General features: G+C 31.0%; 1 protein-coding gene across 2 annotated transcripts; it reads left to right on the forward strand.

Moving 5' to 3' along the window:
- The first annotated feature begins 11,055 nt into the window (after nt 1-11,055).
- LOC144574296 (uncharacterized) lies at nt 11,056-13,204 on the forward strand. Of its 2 annotated transcripts, none has more exons than XM_078324234.1 (5): nt 11,056-11,156; nt 11,249-11,385; nt 11,811-11,895; nt 12,328-12,507; nt 12,598-13,204. In XM_078324234.1, exons 1-5 carry the CDS (start codon nt 11,072-11,074, stop codon nt 12,894-12,896), a joined length of 786 nt encoding a protein of 261 aa, XP_078180360.1. In that variant the 5' UTR covers nt 11,056-11,071; the 3' UTR covers nt 12,897-13,204. The 2 variants fall into 2 exon arrangements, with proteins under 2 accessions (XP_078180360.1, XP_078180362.1); XM_078324236.1 differs by having other exon boundaries at nt 12,328-12,501.
- The last annotated feature ends 5,521 nt before the right edge of the window (nt 13,205-18,725 follow it).

The raw sequence follows: 18,725 nt of genomic DNA on the forward strand, positions 1-18,725 counted from the left end.
TAACTCAGATTAGTAGGAATTTAGAGTCGAATTATACCGTCCCTGAGGATCGATACCTTATTATACTATACGGATAGGATTGTGCACTTGCAGTCTTAGACGAGAGTTGATTCAAGGTTTTAAACTGGTACAGCTAGCTGTACTTGAAACTTTGTAGCATACTTTTGTGCGAACATGCAGCGACGGTAGGGACAAGGTGGGCGTAGGCGACGGCGACAGTATCCCAGGTAATGGATAGTTGTACACCACTTGGGGCTGCATAACTATTGCGGCAGACTGCCGCTGTTCTTGATTCGGTCGAGCTATTTTTGTGAAGTAATACCCGACAGCTGACCCCCATAAAAACTCCAGCAATAAACAATCCTAATTAAAAAAAAAAAGTACAACAAGAACGAAATTACAAAAAAGATGTCAAGAAATAAAAATCTTGGAGAAATAGTGACATGATAATCTTGAAATTAAAAAAAAAAAAGAATTCTTACCAAGTCTTCTTGTTTTTATTAAAATCCATAACTTGTTTTCATTTGTCAACTTTTCTTTTAATATGCGAGACGATTAAGATCAATAGAGTTACTGATAATGCAATTAGGCTAAAGTTCTTTTAATTTTCATTAAGAGATAGGACTAGAGCATGATTATTCTCATTACCGCCTAACAACAATTCTCCTTATCCATAACTTGTTTTCCATTTTTTATAATATGAAAACTTGATCTAACCTATTAATACAATTTTAACTTCCTATAAGAGTGAAACTAATTTTATAGCCGTTCTAAATTTGTTGATTTTCTCTGATTTCTAATTTGAGTATTAAAAATGTATAAAACTAAAATAATTACAAGATATATTCTTTTCATTCAATGTTAAAATAAAAGTAGACTCATTTGCTAACTTCCATGTTAACTCTTTTTCAATATATAGCAAGTGAAAGCTAATATTATTCAAAAAATATATATTTTTAAATAAAAAATAAATAACACATGCATGACAAGTCATGAAAAACTATTCTATTCACAATTTCTCTCTGTCTATCTGTTACTCTTTGAAAAATTCTCTCGTTACACGTGTCAAACTTCTCTTGATGCATAAAAAATAGACTTGTACAACATCTATTAATTGATATAAAATTTCAAATGCATATATGCTAGATCATGTCATTAAAAAAATGTTTTAGATAATAAAAAAAGTAAATAAGATAATCACTTATGAAAACAATAAAAGTATTTCTAGAATATTTTATTTATAATGATAATCATATAATAGTATTTAATTAATTACATTATTTATATTTTATTTTTTTAAGCTTTAATGTACATATTAAAATAACAATCCATTCACTTTCCACTATATATAAAACAGGCTAAAAATAGAATTACAAGGGACGAAACTTGATGAATATATAATTTTCTTATTTATTAACAATTAAAGTAATTTATTTCTTTAAAATACATAATTATTTCACGTGTTCAAGTTAAATGATGTTTTTGGTGTAAAACGGAATTAGAAAGACTATACAATTTTAGAAATACTAATATTCATATTGTTTACAAATGACAACATATGAATATAATTAAGATTGTTAAATTTTGTTATGATGGAAATTAATCTTATTTATATGAACATACAGTGCTAAAAAAGATGAATACAATAGTAAGTCGAAAAATTATATTTTTCTTGTTCCTTTCATGGAATCACGGCTAATTATTAAATATTTTTCTTCCTAATTTTGGTAAATAACTAAGAGTCATAATTAAAAATAATAATTAAATGTCAACATGTTTTTGATATGGTGGGCATATAACTTTAGTTGGGTTAATTTACGTCGTTTTGGTTCAAATTACTTGGGACAAATCCTCATTCAAATTATGATTTATTGGACCGTTTGAATTTACTAAAAATTTGTATGCATGAATTACACGAACAGAAAATTTAAATCCGACTATGAATAATTTTTTTTTTTTTTTTAAACTAAATCTAATTCCTTAACTTAGTGGGAGGGGAGATGTTCATTTGAATTAGTAGTAACTTCCAAAATTGTTGAATCTATATCAAATAGTAACTTTATTAACTAATATTTATCTACTTACGAGTCAAAACTTTAGAATCGTACTAAATTTTTGAATTTGTTTTTGCATATTAGTGGTTCTGGAGGTGCTATTTTACCTTATTATCCGACTTTGATCTAATAATGAATCAGATCGGAAACAGATTTGATTAATTTGGATAATATATAGTTTAAAAAATAAAACTAGTTAAATTATGAATATGATTACAAAATTAATACTTAAATTTACCGATTCAGATATATATGAATCTGAACCGATATTGTAATACGAATTTGATTAATATGGATGAAACAAAATATGACCAATTTGATAATATCGATGAATAAGACCAAATACCATCTATTTTATGTTAAAAACAAATAAACAAAATAAGGCCAATTTGATAATATGGATGAAACAAGTACTCTTTAAGATTTTGCATCCAATGTGCGTTACAAACAAAATAAGACCGATATGGTGTGACGGGTTAATCTGAGTTTCTCGAAATTAGACCAATATATCCCTCCTGCACCAGAAAGATCAGATGTGTTGTTCTTATTGCAAATAACCTCTTGCGATTGTTCTTGTTGCTGTGCACTTCACACTTTAGGGTAATTGTCATTTTCGGATTAATTTTAGAACTCGTGTCTTCCCTTTTTTTTTTCAAACCAGTAGCATCGATATCAGCTTTTGCCATGTCTAAACCTTTCTCCAAATCATTCGAAACATGACCATTCCATCCCCTCGACCTCGAGCAGAGGTGGCCCAAAATGCATGATGCAATTGACAAAATAGTAATCACAGCAAGCACGATTATCACCGGAAAATATGAACCGTGGGAATAGTGCGTGCTATGTTGGCCTACTGTGTTCTCAGGTTTGCTCGCAAAAAGGGGTTGTTCACTTCATGACATGGTTGGTTTCTTTTGTTTTTGCTCTTGCTGTTGCTCGTATCTAACGGCCAGGAAAAGATTATAATTTAGAAAGGGAAAAAAAGAAAGAAGCAAGGCTGCAAGAGAATTTCTTGCGCAGTTTTCTTTATTTTTGAACAATTTGCGTGCAGTTATAGGAGTTGCGGTAGTCTTTTAAGCAAAACTGTCTCGTATTGGATATTTGACCTGAAGCCCGTTTCAATACAAGAGATATAGCTGCCCAATAAAAGCCTAAAATTAATTGCAATGGGCTCTAATTATAAAGTCATCAAATAAAAGCCCAAAATTAATTGCACTGGGCTATAGTTATAAAGTCGTCGGCCTTGTGGGCACAGTTTGTTTGGTGGGTTGACTGCAACGAAATCATTGTTTGTAAGGAATTTGCAAAATATTTTGTCTTGGATTCCAGGCAACAATCTCTCGAACAACCATGTAATGGATCCACCACCACTCCTCGGAACTCCCAAGAAGGAACAGCAACTAATTTTATCCAGGCAACAATCTATTTGTGAACTTTAAAACTCATCGAATTAGCTTCAAACGATGCATATAAACCGTTGAAATCAATCTACTTCACGAGTGATGAGTTTACATGTTAAATAAATTTTTAAACTAATTTAATATAAAGTCAAGCGGTACAAAAATGATGAAAAATGAACACATTAAAATTAAGTTAGAAACCATTTTATTTGAGTGAGTCTATGGTAATATGCATATCACGGGTTGTTACCGTGCTACGGCTCTATATTAGAGTTTTCAAATCTTAACGGTTGATCCGAACCGTTCATCTTGTTCTCTATATTAATATGTGTTTGGAGACGAAATTTTACATTTTTTGAATTTTTTTTACTATTTTGTTAGATATTTAGAAAATCACTTGATCTGAAAATTCTGGACCATCCAAAAACAGTGATTTTCAATAAATCTAAAAAAATAGTAAAAAAATTTCAAAAAATGTAAAATTTCGTCTCCAAACACATATTAATATGGAGAACAAGATGAACGGTTCGGATCGACCGTTAGGATTTGAAAACTCGAATATAGAACCGTAGCACAGTGCCAAATCGTGATATGCATATTACCATAGACTCACTCATTTTATTTTTACCACTTGACTTTATATTAAATTAGTTTGAAATTTATAAATTTGACATGTAAACGCATCACTCGTGAAGTAGATCGATTTCAACAGTTTAGATGTATCTTTTAAAGCCAATTCAATAGATTTTGGAATTAAGTTTACAAAAAGACTTGGTGAGCTTAAGAGCACCCTAGTTCTACTCATATTTATATATCTATTTTTTTATTTTTTAAAAAAATAAATCATTAATTGTGACATTTTTTATATCTCTTAGTTGTGCTAACAAGTTTTTTTTAACTCAATTTTTTTTACTAACAAGTTTTTTTTATACATTTTTTTTTCTCGTAGAAGTATCTCCAACTACTAAATTCACTTCCAACATGTCTAATTCATCCCATATGGTTTATAAATATGAATTTAACCAATTAATGAATTAAATATATTTTTTATTGTTACCAGTGTGACATATATTTGTCCCTCATTTAATGTGAATTTATTTCTTATATACATTTATGTTTGTATTTATGTTGGTAGCGGGATATCCGCACCAAACCAGAAATAAGTCGGATATATGACGTTTAATTTGTTGAGCCTTGTGGTCCTAACTGAGAATTTTTATGAAGAGAGATACCAAGCCGGACAGCAACCATTTTTACTGGTGCCGCATTGGTGGCTGCTCTCATAAATTCATAATCCTTTGGTTTGCTTACTGTAAAACAGGGGTATATACTGCATACATGCATGACATCATTGTACTTAAATCCAGCATCTACGCTGCCGAAATTTTTATTAATACCATTTAAAAAAAAAAAAAAAATCAAAATCAAAACACCACTGAAATTGGAGAATTTGAAAAATACCAGGTCCTTTAATTCAATCTCCAGCTTCATTTTTTAAGGGGGGCACGGATTGAATTGGAGACACCCCTACAAATCTAAATATCAGTATAGTGCATTTTTTGTTTTTGGGTGCCTCCAATTCAATCTGTGGTCTTTGGTATTTTTTGAATTCTCCATAAATTTTTTTTTTTTACAGTGGTATTAATAAGAATTTCGGTATATGCTGCCTCTTAACCATATTTTTTTAATGTAAAATATATTTTGAAGCCTCCTAGTTTTTTTTTTCATTTCTTATTTATTCTTGAGAACTTTTTTTCGCGATGTAGAGTTATGAACAAAATTAAATTCAGGTCGAGCGGATTCTAATTAACTTTTTTTTTTTATATAAATTGAATGGATTCGAAGTTGACAAAAAAAAAAAATCAGGTATGTAATTGAGCTCAAACTAATTCGAACTCCGCATAAGTTCAATTATTAGATTTTTGTATTTAATTATAAAAGTGACACACAATAATTCTATTATCATCCAGCGTTAATCAGATTCAATAGGAGACAAATAATGAAATCAATAAGTATTTTGAAATTCAGAGACTGAACGTGCAGTGAAAAAAGAATTAGGTAATTTCATTTCCTATTCTCTGTTTCAATAATGGAGCAAAACAGAGAATAATTCGTCCTTGTCATGCTAAAAATTTTGAATAATAGAAATGATATCTACCTTGATTTGAATCAATAGGAACGTGTATTCAATTTGAATCAATTTGAAAGACATTTAGATTTTCATCAAAGCATTGAAAATTTCAAGGCTGAAGTTTATATAAATTATGAAGAATTAACAATTAAAATCTGAGGCGGGACTGTGCAGGAGAACAGAGTCTCTCTGCTTACAAATGAGTTTGACCAAAGGAAAGAATGTGAAATCTGATACTTGGCCACAACAATTTCATATTAATTTAGTGTGTAGTTTCTTTTAACCAGTGTTTTGCTTAACTGGATATATGCTGATTTTGTCGTTATGCTTTGGTTATAAGTTGTAGGTGTTGTTTTAGCTAAGTAATATTAAACTTTGTAATATGTAGTTGCTTGTTCTTAGATAGAACTGGTACCACTGGTATCAGTCCTTTTCAAACAATGTAAAATTTTGTTTGTGAAATCGGTGGAGTACTGGAGTAATCTACTATTATATAAAAAAAAAAAACAATTAAAATATGAATTGATTCAAATTTGATACAGTTCCAATTTAAATAATTGAGAACATATTTATAATTTTTTTTTTTTGCTTAATTATATGAACGTTGCACACTAGATCGAGATTTTTTTTTAAATAGAAATAATTTTAATTATTTTAATGAAACAAGCATCATTAATTTGGTTTTATAAAAAACATTTCCACTGATCCTAGGGATCGGTGGAGGAAAAATTTTAATTTAGTTTTAATGAATCTAGAATTGATTATTTCTACTTATTCTTTCTTCACTGATTTCTAAGATTGATGAAGCTGTTTTTTATAAAAATCAATTTAATAGTACTTTTTTTATTAAAATAATTAAAATGGATTCTATTTTAAAAAAGAAAATCCTAGATTGAAGACCGCCATTACAACATATGAAACTTCAAAAGGCCAAGTGAAGCGACATGGAATATTAATTAATTCTCATCGTAAATTCCGGATAATATTCCAAAAAAAAATTCTATTTCAACCACAAGCAAATTAAAACAGTACCAAAATCTGATGTATCATGCTCGCAAAATCGTCATTCCTGAAGCGTGACCTCAATAATGAATGCATGAACGAGATTTTCACCAAGAAGAAAATAACTGCGTTCAAATGTGAAGCGCATGAGCCCCACAAAAACTTTTCCATGCTGGTGCATGCAGCGGTGCTGGTGCCAAGTGCCATAGATATAATATGACATGAATATAATGTTGCCAGATAAGCATGCAACGCTGAAGGGAAAGGGAAATTAGAAGGGGACCCCTCTCAAATTAAAGTTACGCCCAGTGGTGACAAGGAGACAGTGATCAAGTCGGTACAGTAAAAAAACAAACGGAAAAGAAAAGAAAAGAAAAGAAAAGCAGAGCAGGTGAAAGAGAAAGAGAAAGGGAAAGGGAAAGAAACAAACAGTTTGGGGGCCACCAGAGATAATACATATGATATAGAAGGTGCTACTCTCCGTTGCTGCTGTACTTGGATAAGGGACCCACTATTCAATGTCTTTCACCTTTTTTTTTATTTTTTTTATTTTCATCTCTCAATTTTCATATGCATGTGAATCTCTCCTGAGTATCAGCATGATTCAGCTGAAATCTGATGCCATTACTATACAGTTTTGTGATAGCCAGGTACCCCCCAATTTAAAATGTTACTGTTTGAAATATGGTTGAAAAATATACCTCTCCTAATGAAAGGATCTCAATAGGACCGTTTAAAGTAGAGATGCCTAGATGGCGCTTCAGATTTGAGGTGATGGTAAATTGGTAATGCTTCAAATTTGAGGTGAAAATTTTGGATTCGTATCCTCTGAGGTATTGCAGAGGATTACTCTCACTTTACGGTTAGATTCGGACTAGCATAGGAGGCAGTATTATTGAGCTTTGAGATTCGTGCCAAGTTAAAAAGAACGGTACATATCTACTAATTGTACGTAAAATATTCCTTTATCAGATATTGGAGAGGATGTGAATTCAAAAATTTCAAGGTTATATATGAGGCCATATATCTAACTTGGCAGCCCATAGCCAAGAATCTAAAAAAAATATATGAGGCCATCTACAACTTAAATGAATTTCAAAATTTGAAATTTTTACGTGTATACACATCACTCAGAGAGAAATTGAGATCCGTTGAAATTTCAGTTCCGAATTTTATAATCCTGAAATCTCACTTTTCTCTTCTTTCTCTCTCCTCAAATATTTGAAGAGAGAGAAAGAGGAGATAGGAGAGATAGAGAGACTGAGAGAGTTAGGATTTCAGGTTTAGAAATATGGGCTGGAATTTCAGTTGATTTAGACTTCTCGTAGAGTAAATTAATTTTAACAGTTTAGATTCGTCGTTTAAAATCACTCCGATTGATTTTGAAGTTATGCTCACCAATCTTTCTTAGTGAGCATATTGCACGCTAGCTTTACTCTTATTAAATATATGTATATCAAATTTATAATTTAATAAAACTTTAATATTAAAAAAATAGCTAATAAAAGACTGAATGTATTTTAAATCAATTCAAATTTGATACATGTAAATTGTAATATTTAAGAAATGAAGAACGTACCGGTAAATTCATTTTTATTATTTGAAATAATGTTTTCAAGATATCAACAAATGTAAAAAAAAAAAAAATTGAATACATCCGTAAATGCAATTTTTTTTTTTTTTTTTTCATTTCGGCGAATGTGGAATCTAAGACTAAGGATGTCCAGGACCCAAATGATTTTAATTTTTAAAATATGTATCCTTCGAACTAGGGTGGCAACGAGCTGTCTTGTTACGAGCTGGCTCGTTTGATCAGTCACGAGCGAGTTGATTTTAAGACTCCGAGCTGAAATCTCAGCTTGAAATTGTCACGGGTTGGACTGAGCTAGCTTGCGAGCTGGATCTTATTTCAAGAAGAAAATAAAATTTTCAAACTATTTTGACCGATCTGGATCGAGCTAAATTGAGCAGAAAAGTATAAAAGAATACAAATTCACAAATTGATGTCTAGCCGAGCTGGCGAGCAAGTTAGGTCCTAGCTTAAACTCGTTAATTCTGAATCGAACTAGTGGCGAACTAACTCGTTAATAGCTCAGTCCGGCAACAAGCGAGCTATTAGCTAGCGAGTCAAATGCGAGTCACGATCGGACTACGAGCTTTTCTGCCACCCCTAAATTCCTTCCCTACAGTAACATATTAGTTATCAGGATAAGTTAAGGTGACTCGTATAATAAAGCAAGCAACTTATTTTTAAAATTCTTAAACATTGTCCAATAAACTATTTGTTTATTGTTGAACTTTAGAGAATCTCTGCAATCTTTAACTTCATTACTTTCACTTGTAATCAAGTCCAGTATATATATACTATCATGCGTTGATAATTTGGACTTGTGCCAAAAGCTACAATTTTCTATTCCATTAATATAATCTCACTTCAGGTTCTGGATTAAGTAATTGGCAGTACACTACATCATGCGTTGATATTTGGAACTTTTGACAAAAGCTAAAATTTACAATTACCGACAGTTCCTACTTATTTCTCACCATTGTTAAAGCAAAAAGGGCACCGCTTTATTCAAATAGCCTGTCGGCGTGGATAAAGAAGCCTGTTTTGCCTTGATTTAACTGTCACCTGGATTGGATTGGTTTTATATTTACTTGGGCCCAATACTTTTACCCGTTTAGTTCATCGAATTTTGGATAAACAAATGACACACAAAAAAAAAAATCAGTTCCGCAAATTTTTATGAATCATATGCTGCTGAAATTCTTGCTTAATTTGATAAGCGAGTTAATTAGATGAATATATAACTTAAGAATTCAGGAACATATAGCTTTTGAAAGAAAAATAAAGGTCAAGCTTTCAAATTTCATACTCTTATTATTACAACAAATGATTTTTCTCATCTGAATTTCGAATCCATAACCTCCTACATAGAGATCATATGCATTTAACTACAATAATGAGACAGTATCTGCGAGGGTAAAAAAATACTATTGCCAACAGTACATCAACAGAAACGTGTTATTTCTAAACGTATTGGTATTACCAACAAAAGTATCTGTGACGATACTGTTAGCAAAAAATAATTTACCCTCGCGAATACTGTCATATTTTTGCATGGGCCACTAGATCAAAATCAAAAGCTAGTTCTTACATATACTTAATTTAAGTGAATATTAAATTTTAGTTACTAGCAATTATCCATTCATCAGGTAGTAGATAAAAAATTCCTCATTTCAATGAACAAATTCAATTTCATATTTTGACTATCTCCATGGTAAAAGGTGAATTTGTGTCCTTGCTTTTTTGCTAGTTTGCTTGCGTGACTCGTTGACTATGATGTCACATAAATTTCAAAAGCAAATGAAAAATGCTACTTGTCACTGGGAGCTTTGACCCAAATTTAACTGAAATTTGATATAATATTAATCCCTGAAGATGCATTATGAATCTTAAAGTTCACGGATTTGACATTTTAAGAACAGAATAAAGCAAATTGTCATAACACACAACAATGGAAAACAACAGATGGAACAAAATTAAAGGTTGAATTTATGCCAGAGAATTTTTTTTTTTCAAATGAAAAATAAAAAAAGGTGAATGCAAGAGTAACGAATTACGATAAAGAGCCGTAACAACCCCCTTAGCTTTTCCGTTTGGTTGGTTCTCTTTGAATTCAGATTATTCTTTCGTTTTTCTTTTGTATCTTTTTCCTCATTGACTGAGTGCTTCCAATCATCTCATTCTCAGGGAAGAATCAATCAATGTCCTCTGTTATAATTCTCTATTGCATACAGTAAAATTCTTGAAATTTTTTTTTTTAATTTGTTAAATTTGTTATGTTTAATGTAATAAGAGGAGAGTTTCAATGCCTCATGTCTTTTATACCTCATCATATCTCATAATTTATATTTTCGTTTTGAAAGTTTAAATTGTCGATCCGAACTGTTCAACATAATATCCATACTCAAATATAGTTGGAGATGAAATTTTATATTTTTACTATTTTTTAAGATGAGTAGAAAATCATTGTTTTTTGAACGGTCCAAAAACAGTGATTTTGTACCTATCTTAAAAAATAGTAAAAAAATTTCAAAAATTATAAAATTTCACTCTCAGGCATATTTTAGTTTTAGTATAAATATCATGTTGAGCAGTTCGAATTAATAATTTGAACTTTAAAAACGAAGATATAAAATATGAGATATGATGAGATATGTAAAATATGAGGTAATGTATTGGACCCCTCATATAATAATTTAATGTTGTTTACAGTTTAGACAACGTGTAATATTATTGAGCAAAAGTTAATGAATTCTTTGTTAGGTTGATGTAAAAATTCTATGATTTTAGAATTAATTTTGAAATAACAGAGTAATAGAATCCTCGACAGGAATCGCCTTTACCAGAAGTCCCCTATTTAAGCACTCAAAATTCAGACAAGCCATGTAAACACATAGAGAGAGAAAGACACAGAGAAATGATGGCCTTAGATAACACTTTTCTATTTTCAACCCATTCCTTTGGACATGGCGACGCCAATGAGCTGCTACTAAATCCCCTTGGTAAAATTTCATCCTACGAATTTCTAATTGTCAAATGCAATTTTCAGTTATATATGGGTTGTTTTGAAATTTGTCTTCTCTCTTGGTTGTAGAAATGGAGTGTACATTAGGTAGCATTTTAGAAGATGATACTTTCTCTTGGGTTGAAAGTAGCAAGAGAAGAAGATTTACCCCATCTCGTTTAAACGATGCATTTCCAACGGGTGAAGATTTAAATGACATTCTTCAGGTAATTCAGTATAAATTATAGTACATTACATTACTTTTGTAGAAAATGTAATGAAAAAAAAACAGAGCAATTTTTTAATCTAAACCCAGTTTCTGATTTGGAAAATTCTCCTTGATAGAAATCATAATTTTCATTTCTTTAGAAAGAATAAAAAACTAGAATATCTCTATGGTCTCTGATATATACCTTATTCAAGATATAATTAAACAAACAAACCTTTTCTTAGATATTTTTCCTGTCTAGTTTATAATTTGGATTTAACATGGTATGAAATTGCCCACCAACTCATAAGAAAAATATTTGTAAGTTTCTTTTAAAAAGACATATACAGTGGTTAGAAGTAGCTAGGTAGTGCTAATATGTATTTTATGTCATTAAAAGCATGTGCACCAGAGGATCTCATTATTTTTTTAAAATATTTTCAGAGTTTCTGGGATTCAAATGGTTGTGGAGAAATTTCAAACGGTACCAATGGAACCGAACAAGAACAAGAGAGAAGCTTGCTCTTAGGTACAGTGTGAGCTGATTCTTTTTTGCAATGGTTTTTTCTCCCTGTCTGATTAGTGGTATTCTTAGAAGGTGCATCTATTATGGAAGCCTACTTGAGACTAAAAGACAAAAAGGTGTTGAATTAATTATTCAGGGACTAAAATAATACAATAGGTCGCCTGTCATTTCCCTCGTGTCTTTTGTAGGACCTACTTATTCTAAAATTCAAATTATAAAGCCCGCTGTAATATGTATATTTTATTAGGGTTGATTATAAAATTCATGCATGATTTGCGCATAATTACACACTTAATCTAATTGGGCCCTAAACACCTCTTTGTTAGATTTCCTTTTAGAAGCAATTGCAAATATATGCAATTTAATAAAAATAACAGACATAAATAGTTCATTACAGCATTACCTGACAACAGTTTCCCTTTTTATTGCTTGCAGAGGGGCCCACTGTTCAACCAATAACTTCCCCACAATTTCACGAAGAATCTCTCTCTTCTGACTCCTCTCAAATTGAATCTCTGACACTTGACCCACCAACAAAACAAGCAAGTTGGTCAATACCTCAAGTCATTCTTTCCCCTTCCATTCCATTCAAAAACGAAAATTCCACACGTAAAGGTAAACAATCCAGCATTGATCTTGAACAAATTCATCATAATTAATTAATTAATTTATATTAACGCAGGCATGCATGATTCCTTTTTGTAGAAATTGAAAGGGAGAGAGAGAAAGGTAATAATAGAAAAAGGAAACACAAAATTGGAACAATATCTCCATTTGTTGTGGTGAAACCAGGACGCTTAGAAGGATGTGTTACACTTGATGAAATAAACAGAAAGCTCCTAACAAGACCGGCCAAACCGGTACGCCATCCGGTTGGAGAGTTCGCATGCGTACCGCGTGTCTCTACAAGTGGGCCCGGCTTGTCAGGGAAAAATGTTGTTAGTCTTGTAAGGATTCACACTAAGGGAAACGGCACTATTACTATTATAAGAACAAGAGAATAATTGTTTTTCATGGATCCAAATTTGCTGCGATCCTTATACGTGAACAGTACCTTACAATTCTTGTTTTTCTAAATCCAACTGTTGATTTGTTTCAAGATACGTGCACAGAAAAAAGTTGAACGGTTGGATTTGAAAAAACAGAAATTTCAGAAACACTGTTCATGAAATTCGAATCGCAACAGATTTATTTCCGTTCTTCATGGGGTGCGCTAATTCAAGTTAGCAAACTATTTTGAATCATGTCTAGATCTGTTTAATGCGCTAATTGACTTCGTTGTTATGAACAAAAGTGTAATTAAAGTATTTGTATAATGTAATAATATTTTAGCTTCTTGTTATTATTAGCATTAATTAGCATTAGAAAACAAACGTTGAATCATGCATGTGTCTCGACAGGTGCACCAAGAAATAGACATTTACTTTGTCTCCTCGTACTTTTAGTAATTACTAATTAATAATCCCAAGTAGGGGTGGTAACGAGCTGGCTTATCACGAGTTGGGTTCAGTTTGAACTTGTCACGAGTTGGCTCATCCGAGTCACGAGTGAGCTGATTTTAGAGTTCCGAGCTGAAATCTCAGATTGAAATCATTACGAGTTGATGAGCTGGCTCGCTAAATCTGACTGAATCTTATTTTAAGAAGAAAAATAAATTTTACAAATTTTTTGAACCGAGTTGGACAGTATAAAATACACATATATTCGTACAAATTCACAAATTGATACCTAGCTGAGCTAGCTCGCAAGCTGATGAGTAAGCTAGGTCCCAGCCTGAACTCGTTAATTATGGACCGAGCTAATGACGAGCTGACTCATTAACAGCTCGATCCAGTAACAAACAAGTTGTTAGCGAGCGAGTCAAATACGAGTCACAATCAAACCACGAGCTATGAGCTTTTTTGGAGTGCTGATTTTAACACAGCTATTTTTTTTATTAACACAACAATTTCAATTTTTTTATTTGTATAGACAACTTTGTCCCTCTTTTATTATTGCTATAGCTTGCCTCATTTGATTGTGCAATCAATACTTTCTTTATTTTAATGATTATGATTCATTTTATTTCCAAAATCAAATTGAAATGATCAGATGTAAACATAAAATTATCTAAGATTTAATTAAATTATACAATTTACAATTAACAAAAAAATATTGTCAACATAATTTTCAATCAATTGAGTAACATAATTAAAAGTAGGAAGCAATTACATCTATAGGAGAAAAAAAAAGTGGTAATTGGGGCATGTTATTTCAAAATTTGATTGGGTAAAATGCTAAATATTTTTTTTCTTCTTTTCATCATATAGTATACAATTAGAAGATAACATGAATGAAGGATATCAAATTTAGAAGTTGATATTTAAAAAACTTGTCAATTAAAAAGAAGAAATAACAAATTAAGGAGTAAAGTTGTCTATTTATTAAAATATTTAAAGCTTGTTATGTTAATAATATTTTTTGTGGTGTGAATATCAGCACCCCTTTTTGCCACCCCTAAATCCAAGTATCGAATACTTTATATTTGTACATTAATAAGAACGCCAAACTATCCATAAAAAAATGATGAATGGGTGGCTCAATTATTGATCATTAAAGTAAAGTAATTATATAAAGTTGATTCGTTGAAAGACATAATTAAGCAAAGATCAACAATTCGGACCACCAATGAAGGACTAAGTAGTTTTAGTTATGTCATGAACAATTTAAACATTTAAACATGGAGAAGCAGAATCGATCGTACAATTTCGAAAAGTCGAAAGGTCCGGCCCTTCAAAGTCTGGCCCACCTGTCAATCAAAAGTCATGCATGAGCTAAAAGTCCAACTTATATATCATTGCTAAATGTTTAATTTGGTTCGGTGAACAAATTCTGTTCTGACAGACAGACCGAACTTTAAAAATTCAGGCTTTCACGTTTTAACTTTTTAAAATTTTGCTTTTGAAGATCTAATTTTGTAATTTTTCCGTTTAATTTTTTTTTCAAACATGAGGCTTTGTCAAAAATCAAAGTTCAAAACAGGAAGAGTTATAAATTAAATTGTTCAAGTTGGAACGCATTAATTGTTTTTTGTTGGTTTAATTGGAACAAATAATTTCTGTATTTTGCAAAAATGATTCAAGCATGCAACTATTTCTAGCTAGTAGGCTCTTTTGAATAGGGGTATCAATAATACCCTTTTAACTGTTTATCTGTCCCGTATAGTATTCAATAAAGCAGATATGGATAAGGATTTGTTTCGTTAGCTTATCGAGTATGGATATGGGTAAGAATTTTTTTCATTATCTAAACTGGTAAGCGTACGGATAAAAGTTATTTCATACCGGTTTTCTTATAGGGTAATTATATAAAATACAATTATATAATAATGTTTGAGCAATAATTAGTGATAACAAAATTTATTTGCATGACATTTCATATGACAATGTTTGAGCAATAATTAGTGATGTATTTTTGACTTTTTGTTATTTAGTGTATATTGTTTGTTATAAGAAAAAATGTTAAACATATTACTTTTACTTGCATGTCTTGTTATTTAGTTAAATAATTAAATTTATCTGAAGAGATATTTGTATTTTTTAGTTCTCATGCTTTATATAAAAAAAAATTAGTTGGAATAGATTGCACATTTGTTTTTCTTATATTTATTAGCAATGTGATTACAAATGTGTGAAACGAATGATTTTTTATATTCTTGTAAATATAATAAAACTATTTATTATATTAATATTATTCGTGATTCATCCGCTACCATTTCATTATCTGAAAATTTTAACATATAAGATAGAATAAAATAAGATCAATTCTTAATGAATGGGGATAGAATATGGATAAGATTAATGTTTTACTTTTTTTAGTGAATATGAGTAGGGCTGCACAAAAAATTCGTAGTTTATAATTCAATTTAAGTTTGATTCGAAAAAAGTTCGCAATTAACTCGATTCTAAATTAGTTCGTTCTGAAACAAATCAAACCAATTTAGTTCGAATCTTATTCAAATCAAACTCAAACTAGGTATAATTCATTCAAAATTGATTCGCGAACTATTTAGGTTCGAATATCAAATAATGCAATTAATGGATTTAACCATCAATCTTTCATAATTTAGGAACCAAACCTATATCAGAGCTCAAAATTGTTAATATAACAGTAACTTATAATAGGAAAATATTTCAGCTGCGTAACAAATTAATAATGAAATAAGTTTCATTTGACTAGATCATGTCGTAATTTTAATTAATCCAGCAGCGTAAAATGTAAGGGAATCTTGAGCTATTCCATGCATAATCCAGTGTGAATTCGTGAAAGGTAAAATGAAATCGTGTGAATATTGTTCCGCGAGAATAAAACTAATGCATAAACTACAGGTATAACCAGGGTTGTCAAAAAAATTATAGTTCGTAATTTGATTGACTTCGATTCAAAAAATTTGTAGTTCGCAATTAATTCGATTCGAAATTAGTTCGTTTTGAAACAAACCAAACCAGTTCGGTTCAAATCTAATTCAAACTCAAACTCAAACTGAAATAAGTTCGATTCAGTTGAATTCATTTGCAGTCCCAAATATGAGTATGAAAATGTTTCCACCCTACTCTTATTGAATCCATTAATCACATCCTTACTTTTGAAGCAACTATGCAGCTATGCTTGAGATAGCTTTAGAAAATTATTCCAACACAATATATATTCTACAAATAAATAAAATTGATTTGAAACTTGAAAGTGGTAGGTTCACGTACACAAGGAACAAAAAGAAAAACGAAAATTTGCCCCCCAACAAATCCTTGTGGCGGCCCCTCAGAATCTGTTGCTTATTTTTTACCCTCTGTAAAAAAAAAAAAGTGCAATCAGATATTCAGATTGAATGTCGCGCTTGCGCACATGGTTAATTAAGATCAAGGCATGTATAGGCACCGGCACTACTCTAAAACAGGCAAATACGGGATGCATCATGATGCATCCTTCAAAGCCTTTCAACCTATATTTGCACTGCATGGTACAAATACCACAGAGTATCTCAACTACCAACCTTTAATTTGGTGTTTCATTTTTAAAGGTTTGTTGGTTTTCATTTTTGTTTTATTGCAATTTACATAAAAGAAATAGTTTCAATTGCATGTAAACCATTAATTAATTTGTGTCCATAACTTAAATAAATCATACAAAAGAAGCAAGAAAAATCATAGAACTGGATTTCTAATAGTTTTCAGTGCAATTTGTTGAATGATATGGAAATATATAAATTACATTTGCTTTAATAATAGTTTTGTCAAGACAACTAGATCTTTAATATTGCTAATCAAATCTTTGGTGTTTTATTGGACATGCAATCTCAAGAAAAAGGTCCAAACATTTGCTGAGGAATGGCTGCCAGTTGTTGAAGATTGGGGTGGCAACGAATCAAACCGAATCGAACCTACTCTAATTTGAGTTTGATTTGAACAAGATTCGAACTGAATTGGGTTTGATTTGTTTCGAATCGAACTAATTTCGAATCAAATTAATTGCAAACTACATATTTTTTGAATCGAAGTTGAATCGAATTATGAACTAATTTTTTTTTTAGCAGTCATAGTTATATCGGCAGTTTATACATTAATTTTCTTCTCGCGGGACAATTCACACATTTTTTTTTACCTTTCACAAATTCACACTAATGGATTATGGGCTAGTTTATTAGCTATTATCTGCTATAATCCTACCAACTGAGCATAGACAAGTGCAAGACTGATAGCTGCTACATTAACTCTAACAATTGCCACTATGATACTCAAAAAAGAACTTCAGTGTGACATCAAAGTATGAAATAAGTGTTTTTAAGTTGAAAAATTGTTTATGAAAAAATACATTACAACAAATAATCGTAAAAAGAGGATTAAGTACAAGAACTGAAATATGCAGTAAAACAAGTAATCGTACAAGAACTGAGTGTTTTGAGAGCCAGAGAGCGTCGACTAGGTTAAATTATGACTCTCCATCTTGGGTTCTAATTTCATCAGGTAAATGAACGGCCAATGTTATTATGAGATTCGAACTATAAAAGTTTGCGAACCTATTTAGATCGAACCAGACCTAGTTTGAATTTGGTTTGAATTAATTTCGAACCGAATCTGGTTTGGTTCGTTTCAGTTCGAACTAATTTTGAATCGAATTAACTCAAATCGAATCACGAACTACGAATTTTTTTGCCAGCCCTAATTGAAAATGTCATTCCACTAGACCAATACATGCCTCTTTAGATTGTGGTTCATCAGCCCTCCTCCTGAGTTTTCAGCTCAGGAATAAAGATGCAGCAGACTCAAATTTTGTCTTTAATTAGTTGTTATCCTCAGCCCTTTATTATGTGACTTAGTTAGTGCAAATTTAAAGTACTTTTGAAGATTAGCTATCTCACAAACTTGATATCTTTCATGGCTGTTATGCCTATTATGTTTTTATGAACAATGCTATCTGCCTCTACTGGTATGAGGTTTTTAGTCTAGCTTTGATGGCTAACTGATTTTTGTATCTAAATCTTGGATTTCGACTTTTCAAAATCCCAACGGTCGATCCGAACTGTTCATCTTGTTCTCCATATTAATATGTGTTTGGGGACCAAATTTTACATTTTTTGAATTTTTTTTTACTATTTCTTTAAATTTATTGAAAATCGCTGTTTTCAGCAAATCTGGACCATAAAAAAACAGCAATTTTCAATAAATCTAAAGAAATAGTAAAACAATTCCAAAAAATGTAAAATTTGGTCCCCAAATACATATTAATATGGAGAACAAGATGAACGGTTCGGATCGACCATTAGGATTTTGAAAAGTCAAAATCCAAGGAATTGCATG

This window comes from Carex rostrata, chromosome 22 (assembly GCF_964058835.1).
Source record: "Carex rostrata chromosome 22, lpCarRost1.2, whole genome shotgun sequence".
Taxonomy (NCBI): Eukaryota; Viridiplantae; Streptophyta; class Magnoliopsida; order Poales; family Cyperaceae; genus Carex; species Carex rostrata.

Excerpts from the sequence above, each read along its gene's own strand:
- LOC144574296 (XM_078324234.1), top strand. The coding sequence starts at position 11,072 with ATGATGGCCTTAGATAACACTTTTCTATTTTCAACCCATTCCTTTGGA. Across the intron at positions 11,386-11,810 it reads ATTTAAATGACATTCTTCAG|AGTTTCTGGGATTCAAATGG; the intron begins GTAATTCAGTAT and ends AAATATTTTCAG. Across the intron at positions 12,508-12,597 it reads CGAAAATTCCACACGTAAAG|AAATTGAAAGGGAGAGAGAG; the intron begins GTAAACAATCCA and ends TCCTTTTTGTAG.